We start from the raw sequence: 25,408 nt of genomic DNA on the forward strand, positions 1-25,408 counted from the left end.
GGGATAAGAACAGTGTTCTCAATCCTTTTCCATGGATCCCTATCATACTTCTCTTTAACATGTAAACCAGGAATGTATTGAGAAGACTAGATAATATTTCTTTCATTTTTCTTGATTAAGATAGAGCAAATGAGGAGGATAACATGAAAAAGAGGAAATGGAAATCTGTATTATGTATTCAAAATAAAAGGATTACACTAAGAAATAAAAATAGGATACCATCTTCATTTAAACACAAATCATAACCTAATTATTTAAAAATATTGTATTAGAAACCATCACATTTTGAAAAGTACCAATCACGAAAGATCTCAAAACAATTTCTGTATGTAATTAATCCCTGGGTTCTATCCCAATCTGGTAGTGAGGTTGGGAAAATAAGGTACAGGCAGATTTAAATTCCTTATCAAGGTCCCAGCAATATGTCTACTCATAACATAAATAGCACTTCCAAGTCTTGACCAAGGCAGCCACATGCTTTCAACACTGCCTATGGATGGCATTGACTTAAAAGGAGTTTAAAGGGAAATGTGCTGACTTTCAAGGCATTCTGATAATAGATTCCATTATTATTTTCTCACGCAGATCAAAAATTAAAGCCATCAAACTGTTAGCAACAAACCTGCATGTAGTACGTATTAATTTTATCAATTTTCTTACATATATTGAAGTAAGATACAGATTTTATTAAGTTTATATATAATAATGTAAAGACTGTATTATATCTTATTTTAAAATGTGCTCTTCAGGCCAGGCATGGTGGCTCACACCAGTAATCCTTGCAGTTTGGGAGGTTGAGGTGGGAGGATCACTTGAGGTCAGGAGTTCAAGACCAGCCAGGCCAACATGGTGAAACTCCGTCTCTATTAAAAATATAAAAATTAGCCAGGCCTGGTGGCGGGAGCCTGTAATCCCAGCTACTTGGAGGAGGGTGAGGCAGAAGAATCGTTTGAACCCGGGAGGCGGAGGGTACAGTGAGCTGAGATTGCACCACTGCACTTCAGCCTGGGCAACAGAGCGAGACTCCATCTCAACAAATAAAAAATAAAAAATAAAAAATAATGTGCTCTTCAAACAAATTATGAAGAAAGCTTAAAATGAGAAATTCCATGCTCAAAGAGAGACAAGAATGAACTTTGGCATCTATTAATATTTCTAACCATAAAAATTTGAGTGTTCCTTTGGCAGGTTCTTTTATGATGTAGTGTTCATATATTAAATGCTGTCAATGTTTAATCTGGCTCTGGGTATATTGTATGCTCAGTACAACTATAGAGGGTTAATATAAGATAATAACCTGCAAATAATTCTATAGTTAAGAGCTACTAATTAGGTAATTACCACTGATAAAAGCATGTAAACTTCAGTGTGTGTGTATTATGTATACATGTATACACATGCATGAGTATGTGTGGGTGATAGAAACAGTCATGCATTGTTTAAGGAGAAATGGGATTCTGTCATTGTGCAAACATCACAGAGTGTACTTATAAAAATGTAGATGGTACAGCCTACTACATACCTAGGCTATATGGTATAGCTTACTGCTGCTAGGCTACCAACCTGTACAGTATATTAATGTAGAAGATTGTGGGCAAATATAACACAAGGGGAAGTATTTGGGTATCTAAATATAGCAAAGGTACCATAAAAATACAGTATTAGAATCTTATGGGACCACTGTTGTGTATGTGGTTCCTTGTTGACTGAAACATTATGTGGTACATGACTGTACGTATATATATACGAAACAATGTTGTTTTATATATATAAAAAACAATGTGGTCCTTAGAAAATACTTTAATTAAAATACATTTTATAAAATATTTTAACAAGTGGACAGACTTTTCCACTTAATCACTGGTATTTGCAGGTTTAGTTAGTGAGACCATGTGTAGTAATGCCCTTTAGCAAATGTTTACTGTATAGGGGTGTATATTAACCTGTGTTTAAGAAAATGTGACAGATGATAACTCATATGAAGCAAACAAGTTATACAATAATTATTTGAGTTATAGAAAGATTCTATGTCCGCAAAATTCTTTTAAGTATTAAAAGTGTCCCTATTGAATATGAACTAAAATAATTTCTAAAAATCTGATATAACTGAAATGTTTCTAAATATAAGTACATTATCTTTTAAGAAATTAAGATAGTAACAAAGATCTTTACTATCATTATTATTTCTTAAACAGAGATCATAGAATTTTTAAGTTTTTGGAAAAGAAGTAGTCTAAAGTGTCAAAAATATCTACTGTCAACACCTAAATTAGTAATGAAGTGAGATATTATCTTCATTTAAGAGGTCCAGATCAGTTAAATTCCTAGCACAGGAACACACAACATTTGAACAATTTCATTTGTTTGAAGTCATTTTCTTTTATATTTCCAGAATAAACCCAGCTTATGAAAAAGGACACAAGCAAAAATGCTTAAGGTATTGTGGGGCACTACATAAGATTGGATATCATTTTATTTTTTTTAAATTTGAAAATTATTTACTGTGGTACATTTAGAATTACAGAACCAAACAACAAAACTGATTTGCCTTTTTTTTAAGACGGAGTTTTGCTCTTGTTGCCCAGGCTGGAGTGCAATGGCACAATCTCAGCTCGCTGCAACTTCTGCCTCCTGGATTCAAGCAATTCTCCTGCCTCAGCCAGCTGAGTAGCTGGGATTACAGGGATGTACCACCATGCCTGGCTAATTTTATATTTTTAGTAGAGACGAGGTTTCTCCATGTTGGTCAGGCTGGTCTCGAACTCCCAACCTCAGGTGATCTGCCCGCCTCAGCCTCCCAAAGTGCTAGGATTACAGGCGTGAACCGCCGCTCCCAGCCCAAAACTGATTTTCTTTATACTCTTTGATTACTGGAAAGTCGAGGCAACTAGTGAAGACATAAAACAGTGTGTCTTTAATTCTACAGCAGCCTATATATTTTGTTTTAAAAAGAATAAAGGTAAGAAGCTTCACCTCATGGTCTCAAATCTATTCTTAGTTTAATATCATCTACCCTGTTTTTGAAATCTAATAGACTTTCAGACATGTAGCCAAACTGTAAGATGAATATTGTATAAACAACAAACACATTTCAAAGGCCTCTGATTTCATTAACAAATCATAATTTGAAAAGACAGATGTGGTGAACTAAGGCCACTTGCTGCAGGTGTCAGTTTCTGATTAGCAAAACTTAAAATTTTAGGAAAGAAACACTAGCCACTGAAGGAATCACCCCAACACTAGCTGGAGAGAGAGCTCTATCTTCTTTGGGGTTTCCACAGTAAAGTTATCCTTTTGTACAAAATAAATCTTCACAGCCCATCTATTTAATTTGACCCTTGACAGTGTGCTGCCTTTCTCCTTTCATGGCATCCTTTATTGTTGCATTTAGTGGGATAATATGTTAATTTGGGGAGCTGACAAAATGTATTTTCTTTTAGTTTTAATGGCTCTGGTTTTCAGAATTTGAGGTCATTTATCCCTCTCAAAAGGATTGAATATCTTTTCTTCTGAAAAAATAAGTATTCAGAAGAAAAATGAACTTTGTTTCTAATATTCCCAATTCTGACTTTGGTGGCTTTTCAATAATGACAAACTGTTATATTTTATTATTTCTTTTGAACATAACAATAACCATCTAAGAATGGGTTATTCATTTTTATGGGTTCAAAACAAAATTTCTTAAATTAAATTGGAGGACTAAAATAAATGCTTTAAGATTTAGAATGGAAAACCTGATATTTCATCTTTAATTTGGAACTCTGGAATAAGGTAGGCAGGGTAAGTATCACTCCTCGCTTAATATAAAAGGCTAAGTAACTTAGGCAGGGTCTTGCAGCTAGTTAAGTGGTAACATAGAAATTAAAATCTAAGCTTGGATTCCAAATAAATTTTACTTTCTTGAGAATAAACATCCTATCACAGGGCATAGCATTTTTGCTGTATGACTTAGACAACTTTTCTGCATGCAAAATTCCTTTTGTTGACTGATGAATAAACATCAATGCTAAATGTGTTTATATTAATATTATAGCAGCAATGGTTCTCACTAGCTAGTGATAGTGAGGTGGAGAGTCGGTTTATTCTCCTGTACATTTTAATTTTTATCTTATCCTTCATTTCCTTACTAGAAAATCAGGCACATGCCATCTTTAAAAGCTGGCTAGAAATGTAGGTCACTGGAAGCAGTACTGAGCCTTTGCATGTTTTTTTTTAGTCTTTTTACTTTGCCAAAGAAGCTCTAACCGTGGCTGCCAAGTGAGAACTTAGAATTTTAAATAAGCTCTCACAGTAGCCAGGAAGAAAAAAAAAAAGAGTGAAACCCTGGGGTCAAACAGCAAATTTCCGGCTCAACTAACACTTCAGAGTAGTAAGCACTGACAAGTGTATAGATAGCCTGATAACTTTCTGAACAAATAAAATATTGACAAAAAAGGGAAAATATTCTGATTATAGCTCTGCCTTCAAAGGACTCTTCTAATAGTTGTATTTATATGATGAACAAAAGATATATAGTGCTAAAATAGTTTTAAGGAAATATAATGAATATCATTTTATAGTCTAGGAAAAGTAAAAATGTGTGGAAAAAAATTATTTATCAGGTATTAAGTATACTAAATCTTGCAAAGGAGACTGATACCAACGGTCAGAAAGTAATTTTTCATTGTTTATAACATGATATACTGTACAGCTTTTGTTCTGAATCTATATATGATTACAACTTTGGAGTTTAATAAAGTAAAAATGTTCAATGGTATATTTGGTCAATTAAGGGTTATTACTTTAACTTCATTCTTATAACTGTCCCATTTTTTGGCAGAACTAGGAAAACAATAATTGCATCTGAGGTATTTCTGGATTCTACTCACTCAGAAAGACCAGACTATACTACAATGCAGTAAAAGCAAACAACTGACTACTCACTGTATTCAGACTTCTAATTTTTGTTCTCTGTTCAGTGAATAACAGATAGGTGCCAAAAACAAACCTTTAAATCTTGATACCAAAATGACAGAAGGAAAAGAAAACTTTATAATAATAATTCAAACTTTACATCATTTAGCAAATAATATTGCTTCAGCTAATTCTACATCAACTAATATCTTTGATATTGGTTAAAACTAAAGAATCAAATAAAGCAAAATATATAAGGTACAATGAATCAGATCCTAACAAATGAGTTCAATATTTGGGTAAAAGTCTGGTATTTTGTGGTATAATATAAACCCTTCGAATTATTAAGATATTATTTTAACTTTCCCTTATGGACCTTAAAGTCCATAAAAAAAAATTTAAAAGATGTTAGTCTAAATTTTAACAAGTTATATGTATTGCTTTATTACTAAATGTTCTGTTGCTGCATTAATTCATAAATTATTATAAATTAATTCATAAATTCATAAATAATTCATAAAATACGATCTGGTTTACTTTTATCGAACTCTTTATTCTCTGACTTCTGGTTTATTTCAAAGTGAGTATTCATTTTCAATTATGAAAGATTTTCTAGATATTAATTGTGGGAAGTTTCAGCTTAATTGATTAAATTTGAATTATTCATTTGCTGTTATATTTGATGTTAAAATATTATATACTGTAAGCTTTTAGTAAACATCAAAGTAGTTCTAATATGCTGATAATCATGTACCTATCCTGAGTAAAATTTTAAAAACACAACTTTTCAGCATGTTTAAAGCACCCTAGCCTCCTGCTTTCTTTTAATTCTAGCGGATGCTGGACAGTGCATACTCAATAACAGACAACTCAAAAGTTAATGCAACAATTTATGTTTTGCTCTCAATCTTAGATACTTCTTCCTGCAGGAATACTACCTATCTGAAATGTCATCACTAGCTAATATTCAAATTAAGTTTTAAAACTGACTTTGGCATATTGTGAAACAGCATTTAAATTTACTTCTGAAAATCCTTTTATTTTCTTCAGTTCTAAAAATACTAACACATAACTTATTAAAAATTATGAAAAGGATATAAAAATCTTAATGTCTTCAAGCTCTATAAAAATTCTGTGTGTGCACGTGTATATAATTTATTTCATAAAAAATCAGTCTACTAATAAATGTTTAAATCTTTTAACAGAAAAATGTAATTTTTACTATTTTATAAAACATTCCATAGAAAGTTTTCATGGAAAATACTCATCATTACATTGGAGATGATGAAGAAAATTCCTTTAGACAAGAAAGCTAACTGAAAAATACTTATATGTGTTTTTAAAAGCTTTAATAACATCATGTATATTATTCTATATGATTTTCTAAGGGGTGTAATTTTTCAGCATTACATCTTAATGCCGACTTCCTGAAGGAGCTTTGACTACAATAGGCATGACTATGTTTTCAAAGGATGATGGATAAATTGCTGGGTGGTTATATATCTTAGGCAGCTGATGGGCTTTTTATCTTTTACTTGTCTTTTAGTTATACACAGCTTTAAGATAATTATGGTCTATAAGATTGTCTTTTCCCTATTCTTGTACAGAAATATTTGCGTTGGTTATAGGTTCTAGAAATTCCCAATCATATATCATAAAATTAAAACCAAACAATTATAGCATGTTCCCCCTACACTGTATCTCTCAAACACTGTTAACTCATTGGTTTTGGTCATTCATTGTTGGACTATTTGATGAAAATAAAGTTCTAAGTATAACTATAATTGAGTTCTGCATACTGAAATCCTATGTGAATATTACATAGAAAATCCTACTTATCTGTATTAGTATTCAATATCATTTTTTACATTACAAAAATATTTTGTTTATTCTTCTCAGAGAGATGTTAGAAATCTCTTTGCACTGGTGTTATGAAGAATATAATTACATTTTCATAAGTCTTACTTTTTAAATATAGTATATTCTAAACATACACAAAAACTGGACCACATTAACATATATATTATGTTAAGAACAATACTTTTGTACTTTTTCATAGTAAAATGAGAATGGCATATTATTCTTCTAATCACAGTGTTTGTACAACATTGTAAGTGTGCCAAAAAATCAAATACTGTTTTATTATTCCATAACAAATATGTAAGAAATATAAAATGACAATATTAGGAATTTAAGAAATATTAATAACAGGTGAAATGACTGTATTAAGTCCAAAACCAAATATATTTTCAGATTAGAGCAGTGTGAAATATGAAAACATAATCAAAATTCAAATAGTTTAAAAATGCTTACAAGCAAGAACTAGAATAACTTAACGAACTGTCACACATTACGTTGAACCCTTCAAAGACAATCCTATATCCCTTGCATATCAACCGACCCTACAAATCCTTGATAGTATATAGCACATATAATTGTTCATCGTACATAGCACATTATAGTCAAATCATTTCTCGTCCCCACGGATATCCCCCTCAGATAAATTTTATTAATTTATGGAAATGTTAACTTTGTAGATTATTTAGCATACAGGCGCTTTGACTACTTTCAGTACTCATCTGTGTAAGTGGCTTTATTTAAAAGCAAATAATGACATTGAAAGCAAACAAGTTAATTTTTCCTAAAGATCACACATTTAACTTATGGTTAACATATTGACTATCAAATCTGAAATGCTATATAAAAAAAAATCTAATGCTTAAGACAATTAGGTTTTTGTCTCAGCAATAATATCTTTGATAATACATTCTAAATGCACAAGATAAAGCATAATGGATATGACGACACTAGAATACATTCCTTAGTTCAAAACTAGAGACAGCAGAGTGGTAGTTGTGATGGGCTGGAGGGTGGAAGAAATGAAGAGATGTTGGTCAAAGGCTACAAAACTTCAGTTATCAGATGAGTAAGTTCTGAGGATCTAATGTACAGTATAGTGACTACAGTTAATAACATTGCATTGTATATTTAAAATTTGCTAAAACAGTAGATCTAAAGTGTTCCTTCCACACCAAAAATGGTAACTAGGTATGGTGATAGATGTGTTAATTAATTTGATTGTGGTAATTGTTTCACAATGTACACATATACCAAATCATGTTATATACTTTTTATATACATATAAAATAATTCATATATATAAAATATATAAATTTCTATTCATCAATTGCATCTCAATAAAGCTGGGGAAGAGGATGGAAGAAAGCCAGAGAAAAATAACGACTTTAAAACAAAACCAAACCTATGATATTCTAGAGCAAGAGAATCCTTTAATGCAGCAGTCCCCAACCTTTTTGGCACCAGGGATAGGTTTGTGGAAGACAGCTTTTCCACAGACTCGGATGGTTTCTGGATGATTCAAGAGCATTACATTTATTGTGCATTTTATTTCTATCATTATTACACTGTAATATACAATGAAATAATTATATAACTCACCATAATATAGAATTACTGGGAGCCCTGAGCTTGTTTTCCTGCAGCTAGACATGGGTGATGGGAGACAGTGACAGATCTTCAGGCATTAGATTCTCATTCGGAGTGCGTAACCTAGATCCTCTGCGTGGGAAGTTCACAATAGGGTTCATGCTCCTATGAGAATCTGATGCTACCACTGATCTGACAGGAGGTAGAGCTCAGGCAGTAATACGAGCAATGGGGAGCAGCTGTAAATACAGATGAAGCTTTGTTTAGTTGCCTGCTGCTCACCTCCTGCTGTGTGGCCCTGTTCCAGTACTGATCCATGGCTGGGGTTTGGGGGCCCCTGCTTTAAAACATTAAAAACTCTATTATTTAAGGCTCTCTAGAGAAACTGAACCAACAGGGGTGTGTGTGTGTGTGTGTGTGTGTGTGTGTGTGTGTGTGTGTGTGTGTGTGTGTGTGTGTGTGTGTGTGTGTGTGTGTGTGTGTGTGTGTGTGTGTGTGTGCAAAGAGATTTATTGTAAGAAACTGTCTCATATAATTATAGATGTGGGCAAATCCAAAGACCTGTGTGTGTGTGTGTGTGTGTGTGTGTGTGTGCACGCAAAGAGATTTATTGTAAGAAACTGTCTCATATAATTATAGATGTGGGCAAATCCAAAGACCTGCAGGGCAAGTTGGCAGGCTGGAGACCTCGGATAGTTAATAGTGTAGTTCCAGTCAAGGTCCATTGGTCTGAGAACCAGGAGAACCTAGGTGTAATTCCAATTTGCAGGCTGGCAGGCTCAAGACCCAGGAAGAGCTGATATTTCAGTAGGAGTCATACGGCAGGAAAAAGCCAATTACCAAGTTCAAAAACAGGCAGGAAAATTTCTCTGACTCGGGGGATGGTCAGCGTTTTTGTTTTTTTGAGGTCTTCTGCTGACTGGCTGAGGCCCACCCAAATTAGGGAGGGCAATCTACTTTACTCAGTCTACCAAATTAAATGTTAATTCCTTTCAAAACACTCTCACAGAACACCTAGAATAATATTTGACCAAATATTTGGGTATCATGTTTCCTCAGACTTTTCATATATAGTAAAGATTCATTTATCATCCACTGTAATAAGCAACAGAAATATAGCAATGAATAAAACAGAAAAGACTTGTACGGAAGAAACACAATGAACTAATACAGAAGTAAATTATAAAGCATATCAGGTGACAGTAAGGTTATGGAGAAAAATAAGGCAGCTAACAGGATTATGAGGCCTGGGGAGTGGGAGTAGGAAGTTGTAACATTTATTAGAGTAGTTAGGTTAGGCCCTGCTGAGATGGCAACATTTGAGCAAAGTCTGAGAGAAGCAAAAAAGTTCTTAGCCAAGGGAACAGCAAATCCAATGGTCCTAATTTTGGAGCATGCCTAGCAAGCAGGTAGTTCATATAAACAGAATAAACTCAGGGGGAGATATTAAGTAATGAAGTCAGACAGGTAAAGGGGAGGTAACAGAATATTAGCTAGGGCCTTTAAAGTCATTATAAGGACTTTATATTATGTGGCCTTTGTCTTCTGGAGAGTTTTGAGTTTAGATGAGTGACATGATCTGACTTACATTTGAAGAGGCTCACTGAATATTTTGGTGAGACCAGACTGAAGAGAAGCAAAGGTAGAAACAGGGAGGCCAAGCAATAAATAATTTATGTTCAAAGTAGTATATTTGTATTTCCTGAGATATTGAAGGAGAGTATAGGAGATAAAGAGTTAAGGATGAATCCTTGGTTTAGGCTTGAGCAAACAGAAGATGTGAGTTGGTATTAATTGAGATAGGAAAGGCTGATAAAGGAACAGGCTTGGGGAGAGCAGATCAGGAGTTTGGTTTTGAACATGTTATGTTTGAGATCTCCAATAGACTAAAATAAGATGTACTGTAGGGAGCTGGATATACAATTGTTAGGAGTTAGATGTACAGAAGGCAGTAGTAGCTCAGGATAGATCCAAGTAGATTATAAATTTGAAAGTCACCAGCATATACATAGTACTGACATCCTTGGGGCAGACGTGATCAGCGAAAGAACAGGAACAGAGGAGTTCTAAAGTCTGAGTCCTAAGACACGTCTATTAAAAGTTTGAGTAAATAAGTAAGAACTAGCAAAGAAGAATAAGAAAAAGTGGTTAGTTAGGAGAACACCAAGAAGGTGTAGTATCCTGGAAACCAAGGGAAGAAAGTATATCAGGGAAGAAGGAGTGATCAATGATATCAAGTGCTATTGATGAGCCAAGTTAGATGAGGCCTAAGAGATGACCACAGTTACATACAGTTCTCCAAATAAAATATCTCAAATTTTATTATATCAGAATTTCTAGGGAAACCAAAGTAAAAGGAAGGAAGTTTGATTATTATTATTTTTGTTACTAGGTTAGAAATCTGTGTGTCAACCTAGTCTCATATCTCTTATTTATAAAATTAGGGTCATGATATGTTTTGAAAAGACCTTCACAAGGTCAAGTGTCACCCTTATTTCATAAAAGAGGAGGTAACGTACAAACAAGTTGCTGAAATTATTTTAAAAACATCAGAACTTGTACTTGAACATGAATTTACTAACTGAAATTCCATTTTTCTTAGAAATAGCTTTATTCAGGTATAACAGATATATAACAAACTGCCCATACTTAATGCATGTAATTTGGTAATATTTTACAGAGGTACAAGGAGTCTTTAAAAAGTTCACGGTAAATGCGTATTGTGAAAAAAACTATGCATAACTTCCAAAACTTTTCTGCACCAAAATAAACTTAAACTAATCTGTCTTAACAAGATCTAGTTTGAGGCACTAAGAAGCACAGTTAGCTGTTTAGAAACAGCCCCATTAGAGAAGGTGAATTCTGCTAAAATTGAAGTAAGGAAAATCATCAAATTTATGGTAAAGCTTGGGTTGAAGAATGATAAAATCATTGATGCTTTGAGAATAGTTTATGGGGACAATGTCCCAAAGAAATCAGCACTTTACAAATGGATAACTAATTTTAAGAAAGGACGAGATGATGTTGAAGATGAAGGCTGCAGCTGCAGACCATCCACATCAATTTGCAGGGAAAAAACCTCATTTTGTTCAGGCCCTAATTAAAGAGGACTAACGATTAACAGCACAACAATAGCCAATACCACAGATATTTCAATTGGTTCAGCTGACACAGTTCTGACTAAAAAATTAAAGTTGAGCAAACTTTCCACTCTATGGGTGCCAAAACTGCTACGCCAAAATCAGTTGCAAAGAGCAGAGCTTTCAATAGAAATTTTAAACAAGTGCGATCATGATCCTGAAGGATTTCTTCAACAAATTATGACAGGCAGTGAAACATGGTTTTACCAGTATGATCCTGAAGAAAAAGCACAATCAAAGCAATGGCTAGCAAGTCGAAGTGATGAAGTGAAAGCACAAGCGGACAAGTCAAGAGCAAAGGTCATGACAATAGCTTTTTGGGATGCTCAAGGCATTTTGTTTGTTGACTTTCTGGAGGGCCAAAGAACAACATCTGCTTATTATGACTGTTTTGAGAAATGTATCCAAAGATTTGGCAGAAAAAAATATCTGGGAAATCTTCATCAGTGAGTCATTTTCCACCACAACAAGCTCCTACTTATGCCTCTCATCTAACAAGGGTATTTTTGCAAGAGTTTCGATGGGAAATCATTATGTGCCCGTCTTACAGTCCTGATTTGGCTCCTTCCAACTCCTTTCTGTTTCTCAATCTTAATACAAAATCTGTAAATGTCACCATTTTTCTTCAGTTAAAGTAAAAAAGACTACTGACATAGTTAAATTCCCAGGACCCTCAGTTCTTAAAGAATGGACTGAATGGCTGATATCATCACTCACAAAAGTGTCTTGAACTTGATGGAGCTTATGTTTTGAAATAATGTTTATGGTTTTATGTTTTAATTCCATTTCTCCACAAACTTTTTGAAGTCCCTTCATATATACTTTGGAAACCATTAATACAATCAAGACAAAAAATATATCCGTCATGCTCCAAATTCTGCATTTTTCCTCTATTTTCTCCTTCTCACCATTAATGACTTTATCTTTACAAAATGAGAAAAAAAGTATTTTATACTCACTTAAATAAAAGTATTATATATTTACTTATTTCCAGTCCTTCTGATATCTTTGTTTAGATCCAAATATTCATTTGGCATTATTTTGATTTTTTTGTGAAAAACTTCAGTATTTCTTACAATGCAAGTCTGGTGGTTGTGAATTCTTTTTGATTTTAGCATTTGAGAAAGTCTTTATTTTGTTTTCATAAAAAACAACCTTTTTAAATTGTAAAATCTTTGTTTATGAAAGATATTTGCTGAGTATAGAATTCTGAATTGATAACGTGTTTTTCTTTTAGCATTTTAAAGACTTCCTCCTTGTTTTCTGGTTTGTATTGCCTAAAAGTTGGCTGTCATTCTTATCTTTGGTCCTATCTATGTAATGTGCTTTTATCTCTGGTCGCTTTCAAGATTTTGTCTTTATCACTTGTTTCAAGAAATTTGATTATGATGTGCATTGATGTTGTTTTCTTCAGGACTTTTAAAACTTGGAGTTTGCCCAGCACTTTGGGAGGCTGAGGCCGGGGGATCACCAGGTCAGGAGATCGAGACCATCCTGGCTAACACGGTGAAACCCCGTCTCTACTAAAAATACAAAAAATTAGCCAGGCATGGTGGTGGGCGCCTGTAGTCCCAGCTACTTGGGAGGCTGAGGCAGGAGAATGGCGTGAACCCGGGAGGCAGAGCTTGCAGTGAGCCAAGATCGCACCACTACACTCCAGCCTGGGTGACAGAGCGAGACTCCGTCTCAAAAAACAACAACAACAACAACAACAAAAAACTTGCAGTTTGCCAAACACCTTAGAATTGTGGTATATTTTTCATTATTTCTGTAATACTTTCGCTCCTCATTTCTTCAAATATTTGTTGTGTACCACTCCTTCTCCCTTCACAGAGTCCAATCACATGTTAGGGACCCTTAAGTTACCTTACAGCTCACTAATGCAAAAATCTTTTTTTCTCCAGTCTATTTTCCAGGTTTCATCTTGTATAATTTTAAATGCCATGTCTTCAAATTTACTAATCTTTTCTTTTTCAGTGTCTAATCCACTTTGTACCTCAAGTGTATTTTTCATTGCAGTCACTGTAGTTTTCATCTCTAAAAGTTTAACTTGTGTTTCTATTTACATCTTCCATGTTTCCATTTAACATATTTAATCTTCCTTCTAGCTTACTGAATATTTAGAATATACTTGTAATAAAACTAATGTTTTCATCTGCTAATTCTATCATGTCATTTCTTTTTTGTTTTAATTAATTTTTCTCCTTATTATAAATTGTATTTTCTTATTTCTTTGCATGTCTATTATGTTTTAACTGGAAACCAGACACAGAATATTTTATTCTGTTGGGTGCTAGACACTTGAATATTACTATACTTTGAGCTTTGGACTGGGACACAGTTAAGTTACTTGAAAACAGTTGGTTACTTCAGGCCTTGTTTTTAAGCCTCATTAGACAGGACCAGAGCAGTGTTCTATAATCTGGGAATAATTTTGCTCTTTACCAATGCAAAACTCTTCTAAATACTCCACCTGATGTCTCATGAATTATGAAGTTTTTCACTCTGGCATGTGGGAGCAGGAATTACTGTTGGCCCTGGGGATTGTTACTTCTAATATTGTCAGGTAGTTCTTCCTCTAGCCTCAGGCCATTTCCTCGTGTACAAGTACAGGTGAGCACTCATCTGAAGACCAGAGGGAGACCTTATGCAGATCTCTAACTCACTTGATGTATACCTCTTCCCTTTCAGGTACTCTGATTTATAAATAGAATTTCCTTGACCTCCTTGTGATCCTAGCTGTGTCTCCTGAAGGTTATCTTATCTTGTATTTCTCTTCTTTGCACTGTGGCTTGGAAACACTGTACTCAGTAAGGTAGGGAAATTACAGGGTTTGCCTTCTTTGTTTTGTATATCTCAGGAATCACTTTTATTATCTGATGCCAAGTGTTTCGAAAACTGTTGTTTCCTATACCCTGTGCTGCTTTTTATGTTTGTTTTTTGTTTTGTTTTGTTTTTTTAGCTGTTTCAGGCATGATGAGAAATCTGGACCTTGTTAATCTATCTTGGTCAGACATGTGCAGCTTGGTCAGACATGGTGTACTTTTTAAGAGTCTGTTTTGCTTTTAACTGTAGTTTTATATTTTATATTTTACTCTCCTACACCATAAAATTGTTGTATGACTAAGTCTTTGCAACACCCAATTACTTGCATAAATGACTGGCTATTTTATAAAAGCTTGATGAAAAAGGTAATATTCCTTTTATAGCTTCAAACTCCTTCACATAATCTAAAGAAGGATATGTAGAGTACATTAAGATTTTTAATACTAACTTGTACAAATTCAAGGCACCCCTAAGAAAGATGTCAGGGATTAGTTTTGAAATTAATGTGTTCTCTAAAGCAAACTGTGCAAATTTTTAACATCAGCTACCTGGGTTGAAAGAGGAAAAAATAAAAATAAAAAACTTTATTTTAAAAAGCATATACAGGCATTTCTGCTTCTGGTTGGCAAAATTTTCCTATGATGGCTATATAGATGTTTGATATAAAATCTTAGTCTCGGTATATCGTGGAATATGTCATGAAGAACCTGTGTAGCTTACTTACAACAATGGTTTTGGCCTTTACTCCACTGCTCCTAGCAAGTGTAGCACTGTCCAGAAGTTGGCCAAGATGATAAAAGCCAGGAAAAAGAGCAAAAGAAAACACCAAGAAAAATTGTAAAAAGTAAACAACTAAAAAAGAGATTGAAAAAAAAATAAGCCTTACAACCAGAGGAAAATCAATCAAATACAGGTTTCTGCTTTGGATTTCATAATAGTATTATTTAATAAGCAAAGTCTAAATCATATGAACGAATTATGTTAGTTTTGACCTCAGCATTATAGTGACTTTTATACTAAGGCAAAGAAGTTTGCTGGCATTTGTTCACAGGTATTATGAATTAGTATTTATTATGTTACAAATTCCTTATAAATGACTAATTTGCCATTTTGCAAACTATGTACTAAAATTAAAATATCCTATGGAAAAATGACTTTAGATTATGAACTCTATTCAAATAATGGCTTAAATTAGGATTCTGTTATGGACAAAGAAACTAAGAATTCTAAAAGTTAAAAGTGTCCTCTCTGAGGAAAAAAGTGTGCTTTGGCTTAAAGATTCAGTACATCAATGACGTATTTTATCATAGAAGAGAGTCATTTGTGGCATTCTCCAAGAAAACTAATATTAATCAATGAGTACTTCTAATTTCTGATTCTTCTGATTTATACCTCTGGCATACTGGTAATATAATTACCAAACAATCTGCAGTTGTTTTCTTCATCTAATGTTTTCCAGAGTTCTCTTATTATCCTGACTGTGTAGAATATTACCTATCAGATATAATAATTTTTATATGTATGAACATTTTAATTTCCTTAGATACATTTAGAATGAAACTATGATTAAAGCTTGCAGTAGGCTGGATGCGGTGGCTGATGCCTGTAATCCCAGAACTTTGGGAGGCCCAGGTGGGAGAATCCCTTGAGACCAGGAATTCAAGACCAGTCTGGCAACATAGTGAGACCTCATCTCTTCAAAATTAAAAGAAAAAAAATTGCCTAAAGCTTGCAGTAAGAATGGCAAATACTGTAGTGCCTTGGAATCAGTTTATTTTTGCTTGTGCTAAGTAGAAATGTAAAATATTTAAAATTCTTATCAGCCAATTTGCTGATTATATAGATGTCCCTTTTGTTTTTATTCCATTATTTGCTTTAACTCATATACTTTATCTAATAGTTTCAGGCTGAAAATTCAAATTTCAAGTTTCTTTTAAGGACTTCTTAAGAGTAACAGTTAAGTGATACTTTGTTAGTAGTATAGGAAAGCTTAGACTTTGGAAAATTTGCTTTGCTATAGTAGTCAAAATGAAGATGTTATAATTAGAAGCAAAAAATTAAAGGATGTTTTTCCCCTTTCTTCAATAAGAAGCGTAAACTAGAATTTTTTGTTATTAAGCATGACTTTTATGAATGCCTGGTCTAGTAATTTTATTTAGTGTCAGTTTTTAATAGCTTAATATTTCCCCACCTTTCATATGAACTTTAAAAAATTGTTCAAAAACATTAGTTTAAAATGTAACCCTATGTTCAAATAAATTTGATACTTTTTACTGAGATTTTAAAAAATGTATAGTTTCGTTAATGCATTTAAATACAGTTTGTATATATACAAACATATATCTTGTTTACATATATAAACAATATTTTTTCATGAAACATTCAAAATGCAATATTAAGTTCATATATTCTATACCTGTAAAATGTTGGCAGGATCCTCTTTAGCAGATGCAACCAACAAAGTATGCCCATTGACAATTCCTTCTGCCAGGAAATACTTGAAGAGCAAAGGTGAGTAAATATTATATTTATCCTCCTCTGTAAAAAGGAAAAGTTGCAGTTAGAAACATACAGCAAGAAAAGAATCAAATGGCTATCAAACAGCAAGCACACTCATATGTTTTTATATTTTTTTTCCTTAAAACAAGTATATGAGGTGGAACAAAAATTGCGTATTCCTGAGGCACAGTTACATAGGCTAAGAGACTTGTAAAGAGAGTCAATGAGAACTAGGTACTTTTTTTTTGAGACGGAGTCTCGTTCTGTTGCCCAGGCTGGAGGTGCAGTGGCGCAATCTCGGCTCACTGCAAGCTCCGCCTCCTGGATTCACGCCATTCTCCTGCCTCAGCCTCCCGAGTAGCAGGCGCCTGCCACCAGGCCCGGCTAATTTTTCTGTATTTTTAGTAGAGACAGGGTTTCACTGTGTTAGCCAGGATGGTCTCGATCTCCTGACCTCATGATCCGCCTGCCTTGGCCTCCCAAAGTGCTGGGATTACAGGCGTGAGCCACCGCGCCCGGCCAGAACTAGGTACTTTTAATAGACTTTCTGGTTCCAGACATCATTCTTCAACTACTACATCACTTTGATATCCACAAAATGACCCCCTGCACATACATACAGACTTCAGGTATAGGGAACTTCACTAGTAAATTTAAACATTTGAAGGAAAAAATAATACCAATACTTAAACTCAGCAAAAAGGAAAAGGAAACAATTCCCACTTTATAGGCCCATCATTATTCTAACATCAAACTCAAAGAGTTTTACAGAACTACACACCATTATCAAATTTTAGGAGGTCATAATACCAATCCTACATGTACTCTTTCAGAAAAGAGGAAAGGATGAAACACTTCTAAACTCATTTTATGAGGCCAGTGTTACCCCAATACCAAAATAGACCAAGATACCACAGAAACAGAAAGCTACAGACTAATATGCCTCATGAAAATATATGAAAATAATTCTTTAAATATCATAAAACCAAATCCAGTAATAGAATATACATTTATATTAGATATAATTAATATAATTTGGTTTTAAATACTGTAAAACCAAATCCAGTAATATTACATCTTCAACTTGACACATGGGATCTACAAAAAACCTATAGATATCATCATACATAATGGTAAGATGCAATGCTTTTCTTCTGAGATCGGGAAAAATGGAGGTATATTCACTTTCACCACTTCTAATCAATATTGTATGGAAGGTCTTAGCTGTGTAATATTACTGGCTTTGGTTTTATGGCATTTAAAACAAAATTATAATAATTATATATATTATAATCATATAAGTATATAATATATAACTACAATATAATTATTATATTGTAGTTATATAATTATTATATAGTAATGCAATATAATAGAGTATAATTATATTGTCATTACTATAATATATAGAATTGTAATTATTCTATAATTATATTGCATTTATATATTTTATATAGTAATATATATCATATTACTGGATTTGGCTTTAAGTATTTAAAGAATTATACTATACTAACACTATACTAATTATACTATACTAATACATTAATTGTACTTCTACATAATAGTAACAAAAATAGGAACTGAAATTTTAGAAACCCCACTTGCAATTAAATATTTTGGATAAATTTAACAAAATATGTGTATGAATTAGTTCTACAGTGAAAATACAAAACATTCTGAGAGTATAGAAGACCTAAATAAATGGAGAGATATATCATGTTCATGGGATAGAAGACTCAAATCTTCAAACTGATCTGTAGATTTAATGGAATCCCAATAAAAATTCCAGTAAGCTTTTTGGAGAAATTGACAAGGTAATTCTAAAATTTACAAAGAAATCCAAGGTCATAGAATACAGGTGATATGGTTTGGGTCTGTGTCCCTGCCCAAATCTCATGTCAAATTGTAGTCACCGGTGTTGGAGGTGGGGCCTGGTGGGAAGTGATTGGTTCACGGCAGTGGATTTCCCCTTTGGTGCTGTTCTCATGATAGTGAGTTATCATGAGATCTGGTTGTTTAAAAGTGTGTAGCACCTCCCCACTCTTTCTCTTCCTCCTGCTCCTGCCATGTGAGATGTGCCCGCCTCCCCTTTGCCTTTGGCCATGACTTCAAGTTTTCTAACCCAGCCATGCTTCCTGTATGGCCTGCAGAACCATGAGCCAATTAAACCTATTTTCTTTACAAATTACCCAGTCTCAATTATTTCTTTAGAGCAGTGCGAGAAGGGACTAATACAACAGTCAAAAAAATTTGAACAAAGAACACAGTTGGAAGACTTACCATTTTATTTCAAGACTTACTATAAAGCTACAGCAATCAAGGTAATGTGGAAGTAGCAAAAGGACAGAAATATAGATCAGTGGAAAAGAATAGAGTCCAGAAATAAATCCATACAATCGGTTTTTGACAAAGGTGGAGAAATAATTTTTTTTTGTAACAAATGGTCCTGCAATAACTGAATATCCATAATTAAACAACAAAAAGCGATAAAAACTTCAATCTTGCCTCATAGTACACTCAATCAAAAAACAGCAAAAACCTCCATCTTACCTCTTGTACTAGTACTAAATATTAGCTTGAAATGGATCACAGAGTTAAACAAAAAAGCTGAAATAATTAAAACTATTAGAAGAAAATGCCTTCTTTGCAACCTTGGAGTAGGCAAACGTTTCTTAGGACACGAAAGCATGAACTGGAGAAAAAAATGAATAAATTAAACTTCATAAAAATGTTTACAATTTGCCTTTGAAAAGACAGCTAATAGGAAGATTTAAAACAGGCAAACTACAGATAGAAAATATTTGCAATACATATACATAGAGGAGGACTGGTATCCAGTATATATTTTAGCAACTTTCATAATGCAGTAAGAACACAAACTGGGCAACACAAAAATGAGCAAAAGATGTGAACACATGGTTTACAAAAAAGGATACATGAATGGCCAAAAAACATATTAAAAGATGTTCAACTGACAAGTATGTGGAGCAAATAAAATGCTCCAACATTGTTAGCTGCAATGCAAAACATTATAACTACATTAGAAAACAGTTTGGCAGGCCAGATGCGGTGGCTCATGTCTGTAATCCCCATGCTTTGGGAGGCCAAGGCAAGTGGATTGCTTGAGGTCAGGAGTTGGAGACTAGCCTGGCCAACACAGCGAAACCCCGCCTCTACTAAAAACACAAAAATTACCTGGGCATGCTTGCACATGCATATAATCCCAGCTACTCAGGAGGCTGAGGCAGGAGAATCGCTTGAACCTGGGAAGCGGAGGTTGCAGTGAGCCGAGATCACGCCACTGCACTCCAGCCTGGGTGACAGAGCAAGACACCGTCTCAAACAAATCAGAACAAAACAAAACAAAAATAGTTGGGCAGTTTCCAAAAAAGTTAAACAAACACTTATTATAGGATCCAGCAATTCTACTCTTGGGTACTTACCCATGAGAGTTGAAAATACATGTCTGCATAGATTTATACAGAAGGTCTATGACAGCTTTTTTTTTTTTTAATAGCCAAAAACTGAAAACAAGTAAAATGTCCATCAACTACTTGCTGAAGGGAGAAAACAAATGATATATTCCTAAATGGATTACTACTCAGCAATAAAAAGAAATAAACTACTAATTTGCAGTAGTTTCTTGGTATCCACAGGGAACTGGGTACCAAGGACATCCAGGATTGGATATCTAGGATACTCCATGAATACCAAAATCCAAGAATGCTTAGCACCTTACATTTTGCCCTCTGTATCCAAGGATGTGGTACATGTTAATACAGAGGCCTGACTATACATGCAACAACATGGGTAAACCTCAAAAAACATTATGCTAAGTGGAAAAAAGCCAGATACAAAAAAGTACATATGGCAAAACTGCAGTTACACGATATTCTATAGAAAGCAAAATTAATTTCTAATGACAGAAAGGAGAGGTTAGGTGCTTGGGGCCAGGAAACTGAGCACCAGGAAACACTTTATGGTGACAGAAGTGTTTTATATCTTGATTGTGGTGGTGGCTGCATGAGTATATACAGTCGTAAAAAAGTCACTAAAATAAGTAAATGTGCTTGGTACAGTCACTCGCTTCTGTAATCCTCATGCTTTGGGAGGCCAAGATGGCAGGATCACTTTGAGGCAAGGAGTTTGAGACAAGCCTGAGCAATACAGTGATACCTCAGCTCTATAAAAAATAATAAAAAATTAGCTGGGTGTGGTGGTGTGCACTGGTAGTCCTAGCTACTTGGGAGGCTGAGGTGGGAGGATCCCTTGGCCCCAAGAGCTCAAGGATGCAGTGAGCTATGATTGTACCACTGCACTCCAGCCTGGGGAACAGAACGAGAATCTGGCTCAAAAATAATTCAATAAAATAAATAAACAAATGGCTGCATTTTATTGTATAGAAATTAAAATTCAATAACATTTATTTATTAAAACAATTCCCTAAAGTACGACCAAAATATCAGGTGGTGAGTTGTTTAGATACCTTCTTAGCACATTATCTTAGAGAAAATCCATGATTAAAAAAAGCATAGTCAATTTACACAAAGTCTAATTTTATATATTAAAACACATAGCTAGTTCTTTAACACTATTCATCACTCACAAAATGTACTTAATGATTTAGGGACATTTTATGAGAATTTTAGTGTGTTACGGCAAAGGAAAATGTTTTCAATGCTTCTGCATTGCTTACAGCTGACAGACGGAAAAGCCAGCAGAGAGAACTATGGGAGAGATGATCAGCACTGATTACTGATTAATACAGCTGTAACACTGGAAAAATCGCTTACTTTATATAACTAAGAATTCACCTCCACTCAACTTTGGAACTAACTAGAAAGTCATGTTTAAAAAATAATTGATTTTACCTGAAGTAATTACTATTAAGTCAGTTTAGAGAAGCAAACATTTAAACCATGGTCATTATAAATCAATGATATAAGAAACAAACCTGATATTAAAATTTTTAATTTCTAAGATTGATATTTTTACAAAATGGAAAATTTAAATTTTAAAAAATTCACCCACAGTCCTCAAATAATCCTTGCTTAAAGTTTGCTCTATTTCCTTTCAGTACTTTTTCTATGTTTTCAGTGATTACTGGATTTGGTATCCTACTTTTTTCACTTAATCTAACATGCTATAATTTATAGTCTTGTAGCTAACATGTTTAAGGCCGAACAATATTCTAGAAAATTTATGAACCATACATACATTACTTAGCTATACCCCCTTACCATGGACTTTTCATGCGGCTTTTAGGGTTTTATTGGTACTAAATATAGAAGAATAAGGATGCTTCAGGTCCAACATGCCCAAGATGAAACCCAGTAACTCATTTTCTTCCACCAAATGTGGCCCTCTCAGTTTTCAGAAAGCCAGAATTTATCCCCAATATCTCCTCTTTCTCTCTCTCTCTCTCTCTCTCTCTCTCTCTCTCACACACACACACCCCAATCCACCTCTCTCCCCATCCTTATAATCCAGTGAAATGTATTATCAAAGTATCAAAGTATTTGTGGGATTTGATTACTTCCTCCATGCTAATGTCATTCCACGAGTCATACTACTAACAACTCTTAACTGGCCGGGCACGGTGGCTCACGCCTGTAATCTCAGCACTTTGGGAGGCCGAGGCTGGCGGATCACGAGGTCAGGAGATGGAGACCATCCTGGCTAACACGGTGAAACCCGTCTCTAGTAAAAATACAAAAAAATTAGCTGGGCGTGGTGGCGGCAGCCTGTAGTCCCAGCTACTCGGGAGGCTGAGCCAGGAGAATGGCGTGAACCCAGGAGGAGGAGCTTGCAGTGAGCAGAGATCGTGCCACTGCACTCCAGCCTAGGCGACAGAGCGAGACTCCGTCTCAAACAAAACAAAACCAAAACAAAAAAAAAAACCTCTTACCTAAATGACTGTAACTGTCTCTTATTTCTTTGCATTCACCCTAATCCTCCTCCTTCAATTTAGTAGTAACATTTTCAAAATGCAAACCTGATGATCTCATTTCCCTACTTAAAACTTTTCAGGCCGGGCACGGTGGCTCACGGCTGTAATCCCAGCCCTTTGGGATGCCGAGGCGGGCGGATCACGAGGTCAGGAGATCGAGACCATCCTGGCTAACACGGTGAAACCCCGTCTCTACTAAAAAATACAAAAAGATTAGCCGGGCGTTATGGCGGGCGCATGTAGTCCCAGCTACTCGGGAGGCTGAGGGAGGAGAATGCCGTGAACCCGGGAGACGGAGGTTGCAGTGAGCTGAGATTGCACCACCGCACTCCAGCCTGGGCGACAGAGCGAAACTCCATCTCAAATAAATACATAAATAAAAAATAAAAACTTTTCAGTGGTTTCTCATTGCTCTTGAGAAAAAGAACAAAATCTTCTAACCTGGTCTACAGGCTCTACATGGTTGTGGCCAAACAGCAGAGTTTAACTTGCATAAATAAAAATATTTGTGTTAACAGTGGTATACTAGTGCCACTTTTCTCCCTTTAAAATGTAAATGAGGAATGCTTATACAGTGTTTGTGGGAATAAATTAGTACAAAATAAATTGTACTAAATTTATTTTGTACTAATTTATTCTGTTCTCCATATAGAAAACAGTATGGAGATTTTTCAAAGAACTAAAAATAGAACTACCATTCAATCCAGCAATCCTACTACTGGGTATACACTGAAAGGAAAAGAAATAATTATATCAAAAAGATACCTGTACTCATATGTTTATCATAGCAGTATTCACAATAGCAAAGATATGGCATCAACCCAAGTGTCCATCAACAGATGAATGGATAAAGACAATGTAGTATACATACCACAGAATACTGTTACAGTAGATAGTAAGCCAGACAGGATCAGGGTAGGAGAGGCTTCCCCGTCCCAGCAAGAATGTCTGGAGACCAGCAGGTGGTGTTACAGCAGTTGTCACACTGCCTCTCTAAAATGATAACTGGTCGCAGTCAATGCTAGGGAGAGAGCGGCAGTTTCCCAACATATAAACACCTGAAATTGTTAACTGGCAGCTTCCAATAAGAAGATCTCAGGAATTGGGCAAGTGGGCTCAAGCATGCGCTTAAAAGGCAAAATGACGGAATATGACTTTCCTAGGGCAGTCCACCATAAAAGGGAAGAGCGCCTAAGATTAGCATGTCTATAACTCCAGTAAACACACTGCACATGCTCACTTCCTAAGTGCTAGCAGGCCACCTCATATGCAAGCAGCTCACGCCAAGGGAAGAATCAAGGGAAATGGGACGCAAAATGCAGGAAGTATGTCAGCAATAGAAAACCTGAAGTCAAAAGGGCAGACCCTGCACTTGACCTCCAAGATGCCCGCTTGAGTCTCTTCCAAGTGTACTTTCCTGCTTTAAAGTTTTTAAATAAACTTCCACTCCTGCTCTGAAACTGGCCTCGGTCTCTTTTTCAGCCTTATGCACCTCAGTTGAATTATTTCTTCCGAGGAGGCAAGAATTGAGGTTGCTGCAGACCCGCATGGATTCGCCACCAGTAACCCCGATATACGCCACCCCTAACAATAATTCTCAGCCATAAAAACGAATGAGATGCCGGGCGCGGTGGTTCACGCCTGTAATCCCAGCACTTTGGGAGGCCGAAGCTGGCGGATCACGAGGTCAGGAGATGGAGACCATCTTGGCTAACACCGTGAAAACCCGTCTCTACTAAAAATACAAAAAATTAGCCGGGCGCGGTGGCGGGCGCCTGTAATACCAGCTACTCGGCAGGCTGAGGCAGGAGAATGGCGTGAACCCGGCAGGCGGAGCTTGCAGTGAGCCGAGATAGCGCCACTGCAGTCCGGCCTGGGCGAAAGAGCGAGACTAACCTGCACATTGCGCACATGTACCTTAAAACCTAAAGTATAATAATAATAATAATAATAATAATAATAATAAATAAATAAAATTAAATGAAATAAAAAAAAAAAAAAAGAATGAGATGTCTTTTGCAGCAACACGGATGAAACTGGAGGCCATTATCCTAAATGAAATAACTCAGAAACAGAAAACCAAATACCACACGTTTTTACTTATAAATGACAACGGCTTCATGGACATACAGAGTGGAACAACAGACAGTGGAGACTACAAAAGGTGGAAGAGTGGTAAGGGGGTGAAGGTTGAAAAACTACCTATTGGGTACAATGCTCACCATTTGGGTGATAACATGAAGAAGCCAGACTTCACCACTGTGCAATATATGCATGTAAGAAATCTGTACTTGTGGCCAGGCACAGTGGCTCATGCCTGTAATCCCAGCACTTTGGGAGGCCAAGGTGGGTGGATCACCTGAGATCAGGAGTTCGAGACCAGCCTGACCACCAACATGATGAAACCCTGTCTCTACTTAAAAAATACAAAATTAGCCAGGCGTGGTGGTGCACGCCTGTAATCCCAGCTACTTGGGAGGCTGAGGCAGAAGAATTGCTTAAATCTGGAAGGCAGAGGTTACAATGAGCCAAGATCACGCCATTGCACTCCAGCCTGGGCAACAAGAGCAAAACTCCATTTCAAAAAAAAAAAAAACAAAAAACAGAAAAAGAAATCTGTACTTGTACACCCTGAGAACATAAAAATTAA

General features: G+C 35.3%; 1 protein-coding gene across 5 annotated transcripts in view; it reads right to left on the minus strand.

Annotated features, from left to right (window-relative positions):
• Nucleotides 1-25,408, minus strand: part of ELP4 (elongator acetyltransferase complex subunit 4) — a 276,336-nt gene that overhangs the window by 227,901 nt on the left and 23,027 nt on the right. For all 5 annotated transcript variants that reach the window (XM_054441507.2, XM_054441506.2, XM_063671022.1 and 2 more), the window contains exon 3: nucleotides 16,723-16,844. In XM_054441507.2, coding sequence (XP_054297482.1) covers nucleotides 16,723-16,844 — 122 coding nt within the window. The remainder of the gene's footprint in view (nucleotides 1-16,722; nucleotides 16,845-25,408) is intronic.

The sequence above is a fragment of the Pongo pygmaeus genome, chromosome 9, assembly GCF_028885625.2.
Source record: "Pongo pygmaeus isolate AG05252 chromosome 9, NHGRI_mPonPyg2-v2.0_pri, whole genome shotgun sequence".
Taxonomy (NCBI): Eukaryota; Metazoa; Chordata; class Mammalia; order Primates; family Hominidae; genus Pongo; species Pongo pygmaeus.